The sequence below is a fragment of the Prenolepis imparis genome, unplaced genomic scaffold (genome assembly GCF_030444845.1).
Source record: "Prenolepis imparis isolate NDT839.2.m4 unplaced genomic scaffold, iyPreImpa1.0 SCAF_5, whole genome shotgun sequence".
NCBI classification, from domain to species: Eukaryota; Metazoa; Arthropoda; class Insecta; order Hymenoptera; family Formicidae; genus Prenolepis; species Prenolepis imparis.
The window spans coordinates 2227504-2243222 of NW_028141163.1; the positions used below are offsets into that span (position 1 = coordinate 2227504).

The 15719-nt window shown below is 38.9% G+C and overlaps 2 protein-coding genes and 1 long non-coding RNA gene across 5 annotated transcripts in view; 1 reads left to right on the plus strand and 2 right to left on the minus strand.

Annotated features, from left to right (window-relative positions):
* The window catches only part of LOC145936296 (uncharacterized), a 47832-nt gene that overhangs the window by 11094 nt on the left and 21019 nt on the right, over positions 1 to 15719 (minus strand). Inside the window, exons 4-5 of the long non-coding RNA XR_014425364.1 lie at positions 2987 to 3117; positions 198 to 297 (exon numbers count right to left, since the gene is read on the minus strand). This is a non-coding gene — a long non-coding RNA (uncharacterized LOC145936296). The remainder of the gene's footprint in view (positions 1 to 197; positions 298 to 2986; positions 3118 to 15719) is intronic.
* Duox (dual oxidase) lies at positions 354 to 12232 on the plus strand. 3 transcript variants are annotated; one of them, XM_083038344.1, is made up of 20 exons: positions 354 to 1729; positions 2445 to 2528; positions 2992 to 3153; positions 4005 to 4192; positions 4516 to 4720; positions 5377 to 5543; positions 5843 to 6079; positions 6461 to 6906; positions 6996 to 7197; positions 7403 to 7729; positions 8186 to 8410; positions 8622 to 8840; positions 8948 to 9151; positions 9263 to 9575; positions 9693 to 10067; positions 10181 to 10398; positions 10719 to 11180; positions 11408 to 11563; positions 11684 to 11812; positions 11900 to 12232. In XM_083038344.1, exons 1-20 carry the CDS (start codon positions 1642 to 1644, stop codon positions 12026 to 12028), a joined length of 4536 nt encoding a protein of 1511 aa, XP_082894470.1. In that variant the 5' UTR covers positions 354 to 1641; the 3' UTR covers positions 12029 to 12232. The 3 variants fall into 3 exon arrangements, with proteins under 3 accessions (XP_082894470.1, XP_082894468.1, XP_082894469.1); XM_083038342.1 differs by lacking the exons at positions 354 to 1729; positions 2445 to 2528 and having other exon boundaries at positions 3024 to 3153; XM_083038343.1 differs by lacking the exons at positions 354 to 1729; positions 2445 to 2528; positions 2992 to 3153 and having other exon boundaries at positions 4091 to 4192; positions 4509 to 4720.
* On the minus strand, positions 12382 to 15637 carry Mol (dual oxidase maturation factor 1 mol). Its single transcript, XM_083038353.1, has 8 exons — positions 15296 to 15637; positions 14699 to 14897; positions 14530 to 14587; positions 13822 to 13956; positions 13443 to 13662; positions 13124 to 13335; positions 12843 to 13038; positions 12382 to 12699 (listed from the first exon to the last, which is right to left on the minus strand). Exons 2-8 carry the CDS (start codon positions 14861 to 14863, stop codon positions 12519 to 12521), a joined length of 1167 nt encoding a protein of 388 aa, XP_082894479.1. The 5' UTR covers positions 14864 to 14897; positions 15296 to 15637; the 3' UTR covers positions 12382 to 12518.

Below are 15719 nucleotides of genomic sequence, written 5' to 3' on the forward strand. Positions count from 1 at the left end.
GTTTCAAGTGCGCTTTAGATGTTAGATTTTTTTTTTAAATTTCTGTATCGTTTGGATATTCAATGAGATCAGATACACGTGTTCGTTGTACATCGATATATACATATGTATATCAAATATGCAAATTATATAACAGACTATCTTGCGATATCAATTATACGTACATATGTAACATATGTATCAATATATTACCTTACCTTTTCCGGACTCTGCTATTTATCGGCTCATCAAGAGATACGTAAGATATACGTAAGGACGCCTTATTAGTGACACGGATTTTTCTTCTCATTCCCGGCTCTGAAAAGGAAGAAGTCATTAGAGAGAACGAGTCTTGATTATATACACGAACGCGTCCCATCTCTAACGTGTGCATCGGCACGATGGTCTTCTACCCATCCGATGACCTTGGAACGACCAGCGGGGACTCGAGAGAGGTTTCGCCTTGGGTAATCGGTGCCGCGGACTTCGAAAACTAGGCCTGCGCCCGCAATGACGTCGCCGCGTCGCATCGCACGACTCTTGTGTATATGTATGTGTACCCTTCTACACGTACCGAGAGCAGTGGTTTTTCAACCGATACGTGAAACTGCAACCTATCTTAGTATTCTCCTGAAATGTCATTCCCACGAACCGACCCGACTATAAAAGCCACCAGGATCTAAAATCTATCCTTCTAAAAATAAGGCCTCGCGCGGCTAATTTCGACAGTCCACGGGAATTGATTGTCTCACCTAGATAAAAGAGAGATTCATTTGTAATTGCGATAATTTTTAATTCGAATAAGCATAATTCGATCCCTAAATCGATTAACGATGTTAATCGATGTGTGTCCCTCTTAGGGGATATTCGTGTCTGGAGATGCTCCGTCTATTTTCTATTTTCCCTTTTGCAAAAAAGCGATTGAAGAACACTGACGTAGAGGCCGACGACGTCGTAGACCGGAGGAGACGTCGAGAGGGAGAGGTACGGAAAGGAGGAGAAGGCAGACGGAGGTGCGCGGTAACGAAACAAATAGGCCGGCGACTTTCACCAAGCCGCGACCAAGAGCAACCGTGTGCTGGCGGAGGCGCATTCACAGTCAGACCCAACAGTCAGGAGAGGCGACCGACTGTTCTTGGGGCCCCTCTTGAGCGGAATCGTCGATCGATCGCGTCCTCCATCGGTGCTCCATGCTTCTCCTCCGTGAGATTTCGCGGCCTGATTTTTCTCGGCGGTAGATCTCTACCTCAAAATAGTGCGCGTGGGCGACGATCTTGTTTGATAGAAAAAGAGATCTAGCCCTGTGGACCCGCGATCTTTTGTCGTGCACGTGATCGCTACATCTGGGGCGGCTGAAAGATCAGCAGCGCATGGTTGATACCTTGGATTTCGGTGGATCAGGTGGTACCAATTCACACTTTAGTCGTCTCCAGCCTCCGAACCGCTTTCGGAGAGCAATCCCAGATTTCGTATGACTAGCGGTCAGTGCACTCTCGTGCTCATCCTGTTGATGGACGGTACCAGCGAGATGTGTCTCCGAGGATATCATTAAGTCAGGGCGCGAAAAGGAGAAGAAGAAGAAGAAGAAGAAGAAGAAGCTACGTGGCAGAGAAATGCGTAGGGGGCGTAGATCTGAGGGCGAGACCAAGTGATCATTTAACGATGACGAGACGACGACGGTCGGCCCGTGGCATTCTGCCTCTCTACGCGATTATTTGGGCACTTTGGATCGTGTTACCTGCTGGAACCGGTAGGTGCAAAGCTATAAGTCCGGCTATAAGTCTCGCGGCTCGTAAAAAAAAGAGGACTGTTGAGATTTAATCGAAATATAGAAGACATCCAGAGTGAGGCGACTGAAATTTGCATTTCACAATTTTTTGCTCCGCGCGATAACGTCATATCATATTTTTAATGTAGACTAATATTATCCAAAAATATATAAATTTAATAATAAATTAAATTTATTAAAAAATGTTTATTACTTTAATTTTTATTTAATAATAAACATTTAACTTAACAATAAATAGCACAATTTTAATAATAGTATTAATAATTTCGAGATATCGTTCTTTCGATCCATCTTTCGTAATATTCGTGTTCAGATGAAGGACGAAAATTAGAGAGCAAGTTAAATTGCGAGAGATAGATAATTTCGCGGTTTTCGTATTACATTTTTTTATTCTCTTTCAATTATATCTGCGTTTGTATCGTCAGGTATTTTTATTATCTCTAATTATATTTTGCGAAACGAATTCACGTTATGCTCCTTTAACAATTATAGAATCGAAAAGCCGGATATATATTTTATACCCCGACATTTCGTACCCTTGGTCAACGATCGTTAACTCTTTTACGATTAATCGTGAAGCGGCAATCGATTCTCCGACAGATAGCGATATTGCAAACTTAATAAATTTTTATGAATGCAACGAATTTACGTATTTACATAGAGAATGCTATTTTAGATGGGGGACATAGTTATGCGGATAACAAACAAAGGTACGATGGATTTTACAACAATCTGGCCCATCCTGATTGGGGAGCAATCGGCAAGTACTCGAAATTGCAAATTCAAATTCAAATCATCTGCACTGTTTTGTTAGGATTGTCGCTTTTTTATAAAATCCAGAAAATCTTATTATTAAATAAATTATAAATAAGTCAAAACAGGTATTTTAACGAGGTCATTCGAATTTTATTTTACTTAATCTTATATTAACATCATTTAATGCTACTTTTGCTTTTAATTTTAAAACTCGATATTTTAATGGAGAACGCAAATATTCTCTTGATTCCTGACAAAACTACAAATATAATCGAATTATGTATAGAAGGTTTATGCATAATTGAGACACTGTATTTCGTACACTTAAAGATTATCAAAATTGATTAATAACCATATAATGTGCGAAGAATATATAATTGGGAAGAAACGAGAAAGAGCGCGACAATCCTGTGTGCACAGCGAAGGTAATTCATCATAAAAAATTATCCTAATAAGACTCACCATAGATAGCAGGCTCATCCGTAAAGTCCCGGTGGCGTATTTTGACGGTGTTTACGCGATGGCTGGCCAAGACAGGCCATCCCCTCGGAAACTCAGCGATCTGTTCATGCAGGGTGACGATGGTCTGCCGTCTGTGAAAAATCGGACCGCATTATTCGCCTTTTTCGGTGAGGATAATTACGAATGATAATATGCCTATATTATCTAGCTAGCAGAAGAATACACAAGGTATAAAGAGACCGCAAACAAGCCTTGAATATAAATGACTTTTCTATTTTTGTCAATATATAGAGACAGCGGGGAGAGTAAATAAATTGAAATCTGATTAGAATATTCTGAACTAATTTTTTATATTTTTTTCACATTAGTTATTTCCTTCTTCGATGTATTTATTTGTTTCAACGAGGACTTTGTAGCTTTTTGTCTTTCTATTTAAAATGTCTGTTGATATTATTTATTTATCTATATGCTCTTTTATCTCTACACATATAATTACTTAAACATTACACCTACAAAATTTATATGCATACAATATTTAGAACATTTAGAACCTTCATTTTTAATAAGAATATAATTATTACAATTTTTAACGAAATCCAATTACAAGAGATAGTTATCTGTAATGTACAATATAGGAAATATCGCCAATATAGCATTTATTTAAAATTCTCGTAATTACATATATAATAGATTGTTATTAATTATCATGATTATACAGGCACATATTTCTCAATGTGATTTTATCTACAATATACTATTATTATGTATTATATAATTTGCAACGTAATATTTCATACATAATTCTCCAAAGACATATGTCTGAAAGGACATTTAATTGTCTGCGTCTGTCGATACTTTGTAACTCGTCACGAATGTATAAACCAATTTAATCTTGAGTGAGCTTTGCTTAAAACCACCAAATAAATTACCGAAATTATCGAATTCCAATATTTCATAGCGTGTGTGGAGCTCTTTGCCGGAACTTTCGCGTCATTATCAAAGTGGCAAATCTTTTCAGGACAGCTGGTCACGTCGGAAATAATCATGGCCAGCGAAAGTGGTTGCCCCATAGAATTTCATCGAATCGACGTGGACAAATGTGATCCGGTTTTTGACAAGGAGTGCCAAGGTAACAAGTATATTCCATTTCTTCGAGCGGATTACGACCGTCAAACCGGACGCAGCCCCAACAGTCCACGTGAACAGGTAATTCTCAGTTTTCTCGGGTCAATTTTTACGAAGAATAATTCTTGCGAGCTTACACTTCCGGGGTGACCCTTATTTCACTTTCACCGCTAGAGATAATGATACATAGACGCCGAATATGTTTCAAAATTATTACTCTGTACTAGTCACGTTCACGTGCATTCACGAATTACGAGTTTACAGCTGCTTTTAACATAATCACTTTGCTTCTCCGTTTATGTCGAAAGCGCTTGTACTATATGCTATCGGCGAAATCGAATTCTTTCGCTGATTCTTCGAGAAACAAAGTCGTGAGAAGTAGCTCTGAATACGTGAGGTTGCAGATAAATAAAGTGACGAGCTGGATCGACGGTAGCTTCGTCTATTCGAGCAGCGAGGCCTGGGCGAACACGATGCGGGCATTCAAGAACGGGAGTCTTCTCATGGAACAGACGAGGCAATTTCCCGTCAGGAACACCATGCGCGCACCCCTCTTCAATCACGCGGTACCACATGTCATGCGAATGCTCAGCCCGGAGCGTCTGTATCGTAAGCGCGAGAATTATATATAAGTATATATTCGTTTTAAAAGTAGTTTAAAAGTAGACTTTCTCGGGAATTTTATTCATCTCAGTCTCTTCCTCTGCCTGCTATTCAATATAGAGTCTCTTAATAAAAATTCAGACTGCGTGTAGTTTTTATTTTTTCGATATTAAACATCTAGATTAAGCCAAGATTAGGATATAAAAATTATTATTTAAATAAAGAGAGAGATTCTGCTTCTATTGTCTATTAATAATCCATTAAGGCTTAGCTTTGAAAATTCAATAATATTTTTTTTTCTCGATTTAACTATGTGAAATAAGAGAACGAATTTTGTGCGACTATTCAATACAAATTTCGGTTCGTTATTGAACAGTATAGCTAAACATCTTTTCCTGAAATGTGTTAGAGAAAAATCCACCCTAATTCGAAACGTCCGATACTTACGTAATTTGGATCTTCTCACTTTCTGATTAAGTATTAAATTATTATCTGATGGCTGTATGGAGAACGTGATTACGGTCTTTTTGCATTGCCTTATAATTATTACGTTCATCGTACGCGGTTTCGTGCTCACTCTATTATAACGCGTTTTAACTTTCCCTTAGCAATTAATTTTCTGATTCTTGCGAAAGTGTTTAACAATTAATTGTGTTGCGCAGTGCTCGGAGATCCAAGAACGAATCAGCACCCGCCTCTATTGGCTCTGGGAATCTTGTTCTATCGGTACCACAATGTCATAGCCGCTCGCGTGCAGAGAGAATATCCCGATATGTCCGACGAAGAAATCTTTCAAAAAACGCGTCGGATAGTCGTCGGGACAATTCAGGTGAAGAAAATTATTTTTTTTTAGCTTTTCCTCAAAAATGCATAATCGGTGAAAATTATTTCTATCCATCAGGAAAAAAAGTTACGCCTATGAAAACGAAATAAGTTTTATATAATTGAAGATATATGTATAATCAATGAGCTTTCGCGAATGAATATATATATATATATGTATATGTATTATGTATAAATCTCTCTATTGAACTGTGTTTTGAATTGTAGCGTCGAATTTACATAATTATATTTCGCGCTTACGTAAGACTTATTTCTCGCATGTAAAGTTTTTCGACCTTCTTGCAGAACATAATTCTTTACGAGTATCTTCCGGCATTGCTGAATGAGGATTTACCGTCGTATAGCGGTTATAAACCAGATCTACATCCGGGTATTAGTCACATATTTCAAAGTGCCGCTTTTCGCTTCGGTCATACTCTTATACCACCAGGGATATATCGGCGAGATGAAAAATGCGTATATAGAAGGACCAATACAGGCCAACCGGCTATTAGATTATGTTCCACATGGTGGGACTCGAACGTGAGTTATACGATAATAGACTTACTGCATTATTATACCTTTTGAGAAGAAATTATTTTAGATACATTTTTTGACATATGTATATTTTATGTTTGATAATCATTAATCATTCTCAATTAAACCTAAATTCTCAAGTGTTTAATTAATTAAAATAATTGAAAAAACTTAAGACAGAATTGAGATTGGATCCAAGCTTAATTATCAAGTTGTTTAACATTAAATTAAAAAAAAAGGCAATTTTAAACTGATTAAAGTTTCAGTATCATTAAAAGATACGTTTCAAGTCTTAGAACATTTTGTAATCTAATTATTACATTAAATTCTTATGTATCTTATGATGACATCTTATGATAACATTAAGACATAGGATGCTCTTCACAGGAAGTTTTAGCTAACAGCACGATCGAAGAGCTGATTATGGGTATGGCGTCGCAATTGGCAGAGAAAGAGGATAATCTTCTCGGTACCGATATTCGGAACAATCTGTTCGGTCCCATGGAATTCTCGCGCAGAGATCTCGGCGCCTTGAACATCATGCGGGGTCGCGACAATGGTTTGCCGGATTACAATACAGCCAGGGCGCACTTCAAGCTGTCCAGACGAAAAACGTGGAACGAAATTAATCCCGAATTGTTTAACAAAAATCCATCGCTACTGCGGAGCCTCGTCGAGATCTACTCGAACAATCTCAACAACGTCGACGTCTACGTCGGCGGGATGCTCGAATCCAAGGGTGGACCTGGTGAACTCTTCACCGTGGTCATAAAGGAGCAGTTCCTTCGTTTGCGGGATTCCGATCGCCTCTGGTTCGAGAATGAAGAAAATGGGTGAGCGAGTCAGTTTTTCTTAGCGCAGTAAATTAATGAAATTAATTTGTGTTAATTTTTTCTCTATCGCATCTGATCTTGTTTATTAGCGTTTTTACGAAAAACGAGATACAGGACATCCGTCGTATCACGCTCTGGGATGTAATCATAAACGCGACTGACATATCTTCCGACGCGATACAGAAACAAGTATTCATTTGGCAGGACGGTGATCCGTGTCCTCAACCTTTTCAATTGAATTCGACGATGCTCGAGCCCTGTGTACCCCTGCAACGTTATGATTATTTTGAGGTAATTGAATTTTAAAAAAATATACAGATGAAAATCAATTTTTCATCCGTCTTCTCTAATAAGAAAGAATAATTATACAAAAGAGAGATAAAAATATAGTTATTTTCTTATTTAGAAAAATTATAAATACTTCCAATAATTTTCGAAAAAACATTTTACCTAAGTTTTTAAGGAGGTTTTTAAGGTTTTTAAATACATATTATAGGGTAGCGAACTCGTCTACATCTATGCTTGCGTATTCCTCGGATTCGTCCCGATTCTTTGCGCCGGTGCCGGATACGGGTTAGTGAAATTGCAAAACAGACGTCGACGAAGATTGAAAATACTTCAAGAGGCTATTCAGAAGCGAAGCGACGGTCGGATCTGCGTTGATAAGATGATTGTACGCGAGTGGTTGCACGCGAACCATCGCCGTCTCGTGAAGGTGAAATTCGGACCGGAAGCGGCATTGCACATCGTCGATCGAAAAGGGGAGAAACTGCGCACGTTCGACTTCAGCGGCGTTAACACGATAGCTATGGAGGAATCGCAGGTATTCTTTACAATGTTTTCTTTTACGGAAATACATTATATTTTTCAATATCCAATATTTTGTAACATTCAAAACTTATATGTATATTGTTAGATATTTTTAAATTAATTTATAAAGCAAAGCACTTTAACAGAATTTTAATTTGAGATATAATTATATGTAATATTGAAAATTAAGATAATATAGAAAGATAAGGATAATCTAGAACAATTTTTAACTAAGGAAAAAATTACTCCAAAAAATCCATAAATAAAATTTTATTGAAAAATATTTATAACATCAACGACGTTATGAAATGATGTAATAATTAAAAATCGCACAGAGATATAATTGCGTTTGATTAAATACTCGCCAATTACATGGCAACTTTTCTTCGCTTTATTGCTATTTATTGAATAACGACTTACTCTTTAATGTCACACGGCGCACCCGGTTAATTATTAATCGCGGTTTCAGGAGAGCGAAACCGGACATCGTAAAGCCCTAGTGCTATTACGTATACCACGCGATTACGACCTTGTCCTTGAACTCGATTCGCTGGCTTCGCGTAGAAAGTTCATTGCGAAATTGGAGGCGTTTCTGGCGTCGCAAAAAAAGCATTTCACACTCACGCCAATCGCGCGAGATATCATGCTGGCAAAAGCGGAAACCAAGGAGCGCCGACAAAAGAAGCTCGAACAGGTTTGCGTTTTACTCTTGCATATCTTGCATATAAATGAAGATAAATTAATAAAAAAAATTTCCTTTATAAAGAGACATCAATAATTTTTTTTTTGTTCAGAAAATTAAAAAAACAAACGCACGTGATTTTATATACAAGAAGATATGTAGTGTTTAAAAATATTTTAAAATATATCGTAAAAATGTTTAAAATAAATATAAATGTTTCTAGTTCTTCAGAGAAGCCTACGCTTTGACCTTCGGCTTACGACCTGGCGAACGAAGACGACGATCCGAAGACAGCGATACCGGAGAAGTTGTCACTGTGATGCGAACGTCACTTTCTAAAAGCGAATTTGCAAGTGCTTTAGGTATGAAACCCGACGCGATCTTCGTGAAGAAGATGTTCAACATTGTCGACAAAGATGGTGACGGCCGGATTTCCTTCCAGGTATAATCGAATTGATTTAATAGACTGCTTTTTACATTGTCTTGCTCTTATCATCTTTATAAGTTTCATCTTCAGTTGGATCGTCATCAGCGAAACTCAAATTTCAGGAATTCTTGGACACGGTCCTGCTGTTTTCGCGCGGCAAAACTGAGGATAAGTTACGGATTATTTTCGACATGTGCGACAAAGACAGCAACGGCGTGATCGACAAGGAAGAACTATCAGAGATGTTAAGATCGCTGGTGGAAATAGCGCGAACCACGAGCCTATCGGACGATCACGTTACGGAATTGATCGACGGCATGTTTCAGGTGCGTCTTCCTTATTCTTGTCATATGCTACAGATTCCCAAAGCTGTTTCAAAATGCCTTTATCATCATTATCATACAACAGTTTTGTCAATCGAATTTTTCATTCATCAGGATGCCGGACTCGAGCGGAAGGATTATCTCACATACAACGATTTCAAGCTGATGATGAAAGAGTACAAGGGTGACTTTGTCGCGATCGGTCTCGATTGCAAGGGCGCCAAGCAGAATTTTCTCGACACATCGACGAACGTCGCGCGTATGACCAGCTTCCACATCGACCAGCTGCCGCTGGAGGATTCAAAGAGCTGGATGCGGAAGCAGTGGGACGCTATATCGACCTTCCTCGAGGAAAACAGGCAGAATATATTCTACCTCTTCGTGTTTTACGTGGTCACCGTGGCTCTTTTCGTCGAGAGATTTATCCGTGAGTGTTCAATCGAATCGAAGCAAGAGAAATATCTGAATCGCTTATGTTAACTTGAACATCTTTAAGATCGATTGTGTGTAAAAGATTTTTTTATCGTCGTAACATTTCTCGCAGATTACTCATTCATGGCAGAACATACAGATCTGAGGCATATAATGGGCGTAGGAATTGCCATAACGAGAGGATCAGCTGCAGCTCTATCCTTTTGCTACAGTCTCCTGCTGCTGACGATGTCGCGTAACTTATTAACGAAGCTAAAGGAATTTTCGATCCAGCAGTATATCCCCCTAGACTCGCACATACAATTCCATAAGATCGCGGCGTGCACGGCACTTTTTTTCTCCGTCTTGCACACGGTCGGTCATATAGTCAATTTTTATCACGTTTCTACGCAGCCGATAGCGCATCTTCGCTGTCTCACCAGCGAGATCAGCTTTCCCAGCGACGCGCGACCTACCATCTCCTTCTGGTTATTCAGAACAATTACTGGTGAGTGTCTTTGAATCAAAAGATTCATTTATTTTGGTCATTTTATTCGCTCTTGAAGCGTTTGTTCGCCCCATCGCGCTTGAACTTTAATTAATGACTGTCTTCTCATGCAGGTTTAAGCGGTATTCTTCTCTTCGTCATCATGACGATTATTTTTGTCTTCGCACATCCGACCGTCCGACAGAAAGCTTACAAATTCTTTTGGTCGACGCACAGTCTCTATGTGATCCTATACGCATTGTGTCTGATCCATGGCTTGGCCCGTTTGACAGGCGCACCACGATTTTGGATATTCTTTGTCGGCCCGGCGATTATTTACGCGCTGGATAAAGTAATTTTTTTTATTCACATTTTTTTCAAAAGTAAGAAGAGAGATAACAATGCGCGATAAAGAAAAAAAATAGCTTCCAACTCATTACACTTGCGTATACAGCACTTACTCGTGATGTTAACACATAATTATAAAAACCTATTAATTATGCATACATGCATTAACTAATGTAGCATCCTGTATATTATGCATTATTTCGCACGCTTAAAATATACACGTGCAAGTCTTGTACGATTGTTATTCGAAATAGCTCGATATCCATCATTAATATGATGAAAAATAACGCGACAGAATTGAAAGAATTGTCGTTTGCATATTAGGTCGTGAGCCTGCGAACTAAATACATGGCCCTGGATATCATCGAGACGGAATTATTACCCTCGGACGTGATAAAGATCAGGTTCTACAGACCTCCGAACTTGAAGTACTTGTCGGGACAGTGGGTGCGTCTCGCTTGCACCGCCTTCAGGTCCAACGAGTTTCATTCCTTCACGCTGACCTCGGCGCCGCACGAGAATTTTCTGTCGTGCCATATAAAAGCGCAGGGCCCGTGGACGTGGAAGCTCCGGAATTATTTCGATCCCTGCAATTACAATCCGGAAGACGAACGTCCGAAAATTCGTATCGAGGGCCCGTTTGGCGGCGGGAACCAAGATTGGTACAAGTTCGAGGTCGCGGTGATGGTAGGAGGAGGTATCGGAGTCACCCCTTATGCCTCGATGCTCAACGACCTTGTCTTTGGAACATCCACCAACAGATATTCGGGTGTCGCGTGTAAGAAGGTGAATTAAAAAGAATCGTATTCTGCAAATAAATTTAGAATTCATTAGAGAATTTTTTATTATATAATTATAAAAAAATGATGTATTATGTAGGAAATATCTCTCAGGAAAATTTCACGATAAAATTGACGCAATAATGATTTTGTTTTACTAATCAAATAAGAAAATGCTTTTTATTAATTTATCAGACAGTAAACACGATGTCTTATTTTCTTCTTATTTCACAGGTTTATTTTCTATGGATTTGCCCGTCGCACAAACATTTCGAATGGTTCATTGACGTTCTCAGAGATGTTGAGAGAAAAGATGTTACAGACGTACTTGAAATTCATATATTCATTACGCAATTCTTTCACAAGTTTGATTTGCGAACTACTATGCTGGTATAAATAAAATTATTTTAAAATTCTTATACAATATGCAGAAACAGAGAAGAGAAAAAAGAAAGTTTCTGCTAGTTTTTATTACTTGACTATTAATTACATTTTATTTCACATATGTAGTACATATGTGAGAATCATTTTCAGAGGCTATCAAAGAAGAGTATATTTACCGGACTCAAGGCCATAAATCACTTCGGTCGGCCAGACATGACATCGTTCCTGAAATTTGTTCAGAAGAAACACAGCTACGTGCGTTCACGATATTATTTAAAAGAAAAAGAAATTTAATTAATTTAAAAGTATACTTAAAACAAATGAGATTTTATTGATTTACAGGTTAGCAAAATAGGAGTATTTAGCTGTGGACCGCGTCCTCTGACGAAAAGCGTCATGTCGGCCTGCGACGAAGTCAACAAAACTCGGCGCTTGCCGTACTTTATTCATCACTTCGAAAACTTTGGCTAGTCAAGGTATATCGCTGCCCCGATTTGCGTGAAATATTGGAAGTTACTGTCCATATAATTCGACAATATTTCGACGCGAATCTCGACGTTCTATTTTACAAAATGTACATATTTATACGCTTAAAAGGCGCTGCTTTTTATTATTTATGAATTAATACGCGAGTAATATTACATTTCTTATTTATGAACAAGAAGAAGAAGATAAATCTCCTTTCATTCCCCTACTTTCTTTTCCTGAAAGTATTCCGAAGAATTTGTCTTGCGAACATTTTATAATTTATTAGAATGTAAAAATTCATCTTTGTAATACTGTAATTTTCTTTGGATCTTTCATAAGTAACCCTCTCTCACAAGTCGATGTGTTTCTTTTTTTATTATAAATAATATTATTAAATAATATAAAATATATAAAATAAATTTAAACATTTAATGGCGCTTCGGAAAGTCGACGAATGTTATCTGAAGCTATCTGAAATGTTCAGGGAAATATATCAGCCGTTTACGGTTCTGCGCGAGGTTGGCGGGAATGGATACGACCAGTTACTCTTGTTAGGTTCATCGCCAATTTCTTGCGGGAATTCGGACGGCTCGTGCGACGTATATCCCCGATTAATGACACCCTCGGTGTCCTCCTTAGCAGCGTGTCTATTCTGAAGCTTGGACGATAGTTGACTGAAATATTTTCACAGTTATAGAATACGTACGATTATAAGGGAAAAGTTAATTTAATAACTTTAATAAGGCTTTTATAGTGAAAGTCATATTTAAGGTTCACCTCTGGCTCTTACTAATTTAATGAACTTGATCGCAATCACCTCATTATTCGATCGCCGAACGAATCCTCGATCTTGGGGACTTTCCGCCTGACATTTCGCGTGTCGAAACTCTCCTCTATAATGACATGCCTATCGTACGGAGTGTCATAGTCTACTTCGAGTATAGTCGAGAATTGATGAGGAAAGATCATATCTATAGCTGTTATCACGAGACCTGCCAAGAGGCATGCGGCACCTATGAAATTATTATATTATGATGATATATTCGCATACGCGTAGTATAGGATTACGATTAAATATTTCATGCGAATTTCACGAACCAGCCGACAGCACCAACCAATAATTCCAACCGAAATTGAAGGAGAGGATCGAGCCGTCTATATGAGCTATTAAAGGCTCGCATGGTAGAAGAGCCGAATAAATCAAGTTTGTTAACAACATACACAGACCCGTGAAGATCATACCATAAGCTCCGTATCGCGGCACCACCATGAGCAACAGGTTCATCATCAGCCACGAAGCGAAGGAGGTCCTACAAGATTTATTTTATCAATCATTATAGAAAAATACTTAATTTAAGACGATTTGTTTGAGATTCTTATGTGAGAAAGCGACTTTATCATTGAAGATATAATATACCATAGAATTATCGAAGCGTAATATCCAGCTTCGCGATATCGCAAGCCCCAGGAGAAGCCCTCCTGATGAAGGCTAAAGTACTCCGCTAGAGAGACAATGGGAAAAGGTGCGCCCTGATAAAGGGCTTGCTTGAAGGCGCTGGTTATTTCGCCGGAACTTCGCCACCAGAAGCGTTCATTGTATTCGACATCGCTGTTCGTCTGTTCACTTTCTGGCAGAACTGCAAAGATCAGATTCGATTTACGCAAGTATAGATGTAGATTACACTTTATATAAATTGATCCGGAAACACTCAATTAATTTTAGAGATTGTTTGAATCTTAACATTAAAAAATTGACACGCTAGAGATATCGAAATTATTTCTGAGTTGAAACTTACGCTTGTACGTTATATTGATGTGCATTAAACCGATGTAACCGCCGATATCGGCCATCGCCTTGTGCCTGGAGAAAGCGCTATAGGAGCTAACAATGGTGGCGGTGCTCGTATGCCAGGATGAACCGTATTGCGCCACTACATGTGCATACACACACAGATAGAGAGCACGATAATTATTTTTTTACCACATATTCGCTGTATTTACTAGCGTCTTGATTATAAATGTGTCAACAAGGTTTCGTAATTTTATCTGACAATGGGATTCTACTTGACATCATCGGAAAAGTATCTATATCTAGCGGATTAATTGCACAGTGAAACTCTACGAGCTCTCACACAGTGGCGTAACTAATATTCGATTCTACTTTAAACAATTTCGAGATTTTTATTTTGTACTGTTTACTTTCTCAAGCTCATATATTGAATAAGAATAATGAAAAACTATGCAAGCGAGAAAATGAAAACATATACATAAATAGGTAGTTCGGTGCTGCAAAATGTGCTGATGACGCGCGAATTCGAAACTCTTTTATTTTTTCTCTGTATCTCATTAATTTCCTCCTTCACCTCCTTCTTTTCTTTGCTTTTCTTTCCTCCTTCTTTTTTCTCAGACCTCGCCAGACCTGTGATTCGAGCTCCGCGAGGCCGTTAGTTACGCCACTGGCAGTCAAGGCCTCTCGACTTGGAAAGTAGACAAAGTGCACGAACCTTGAATCGTCGCACCCACGAAGAGGCTCATGGTAACCGTGAGAAATGTGGTTAACCGCTACGGCGGAGAAACATCAGGTTTATACGGTCATAACTCGTAATTTGATTCAAAACCGTCGGTCTACGATCTACGATCTGACACGACGTACAAAGCGGAAAGACTGCTCACCTCTTTCCTGACACCCGGGAATATGACTAGGAACGCCGTGAACAGGGTACCGAATATCACGAATACGATGACCAGGGGCACGTCACCTGTCACAGGAGTGCGGTTGCTGTAGCTGTAGAGAGTCGGGCCGCCATCGCTGCGAAAGGCGTCGAACCATCCCTTCATCTTCCTTAATTAGTTAGTTCCGGTTCACCGGAATCTAACGCAATCGAACGCAAAATTTTAAATATTACGATCCTATATATATTTCCGGAAGAAATAAATTAGATTGCGATCAAATCGATAATTCCTTTGCTCATTTTCTAAAATAGAATATTGATCAAAAAGATCCAGAAGATGCAAAAGTCTGAAGGTTTTTAGAAAACTCTCTACTCTTCCAGACACTTTATCCTATTCACTTGAATATTTTTTAATTATTCAGGAAGTATCCATTTTTTTATTTTCGCACATATTATTGAAGGTAAAGATTCGAAGTTGAACACAATTGTTTCGATATATTGTATACGGAATCGCGAGCTCGCGGCCATTACGACCTAAAAGTGAGTGTCTTTCGCGCCGGCCTTGATATACACATGTCTTTAATTCAACAGGATTTACCTTTGAGGAAATTACCGATGGGCTACCAGCACTCAAGGTCAATGTTGCCAAAGTTGCTTGCGAATTTCGGCATGCGTCAAAAACGCTGTTCGCGCACCGCGCGACATTAGGATCCAAAGGCGGCGAGGATACTGGGGCCCGAGTACGTTAACAGGCTCCGCTTGGAAAGCGGTTTCCACCACAACGGATACAGACGACCTCGTGTATTGCCTTGGTGAGAGAGAGAAAGAGAATGCCTTGGGTGGGGCTGTCATCGGCGGTGGTGAGAACAAGAGAGAAAGGCGAGAGAGACAGAGAGTAGTTCAACGAGAAAGCTACGTCGTGGATCAGCTGATCCAATTCTCCTACCTAATCGCTGCGAACTGACTTCTGTTACTCACGTAGATTGCTCACGCGGCTTATGAATAAAAAGAGTAAGAAGTAC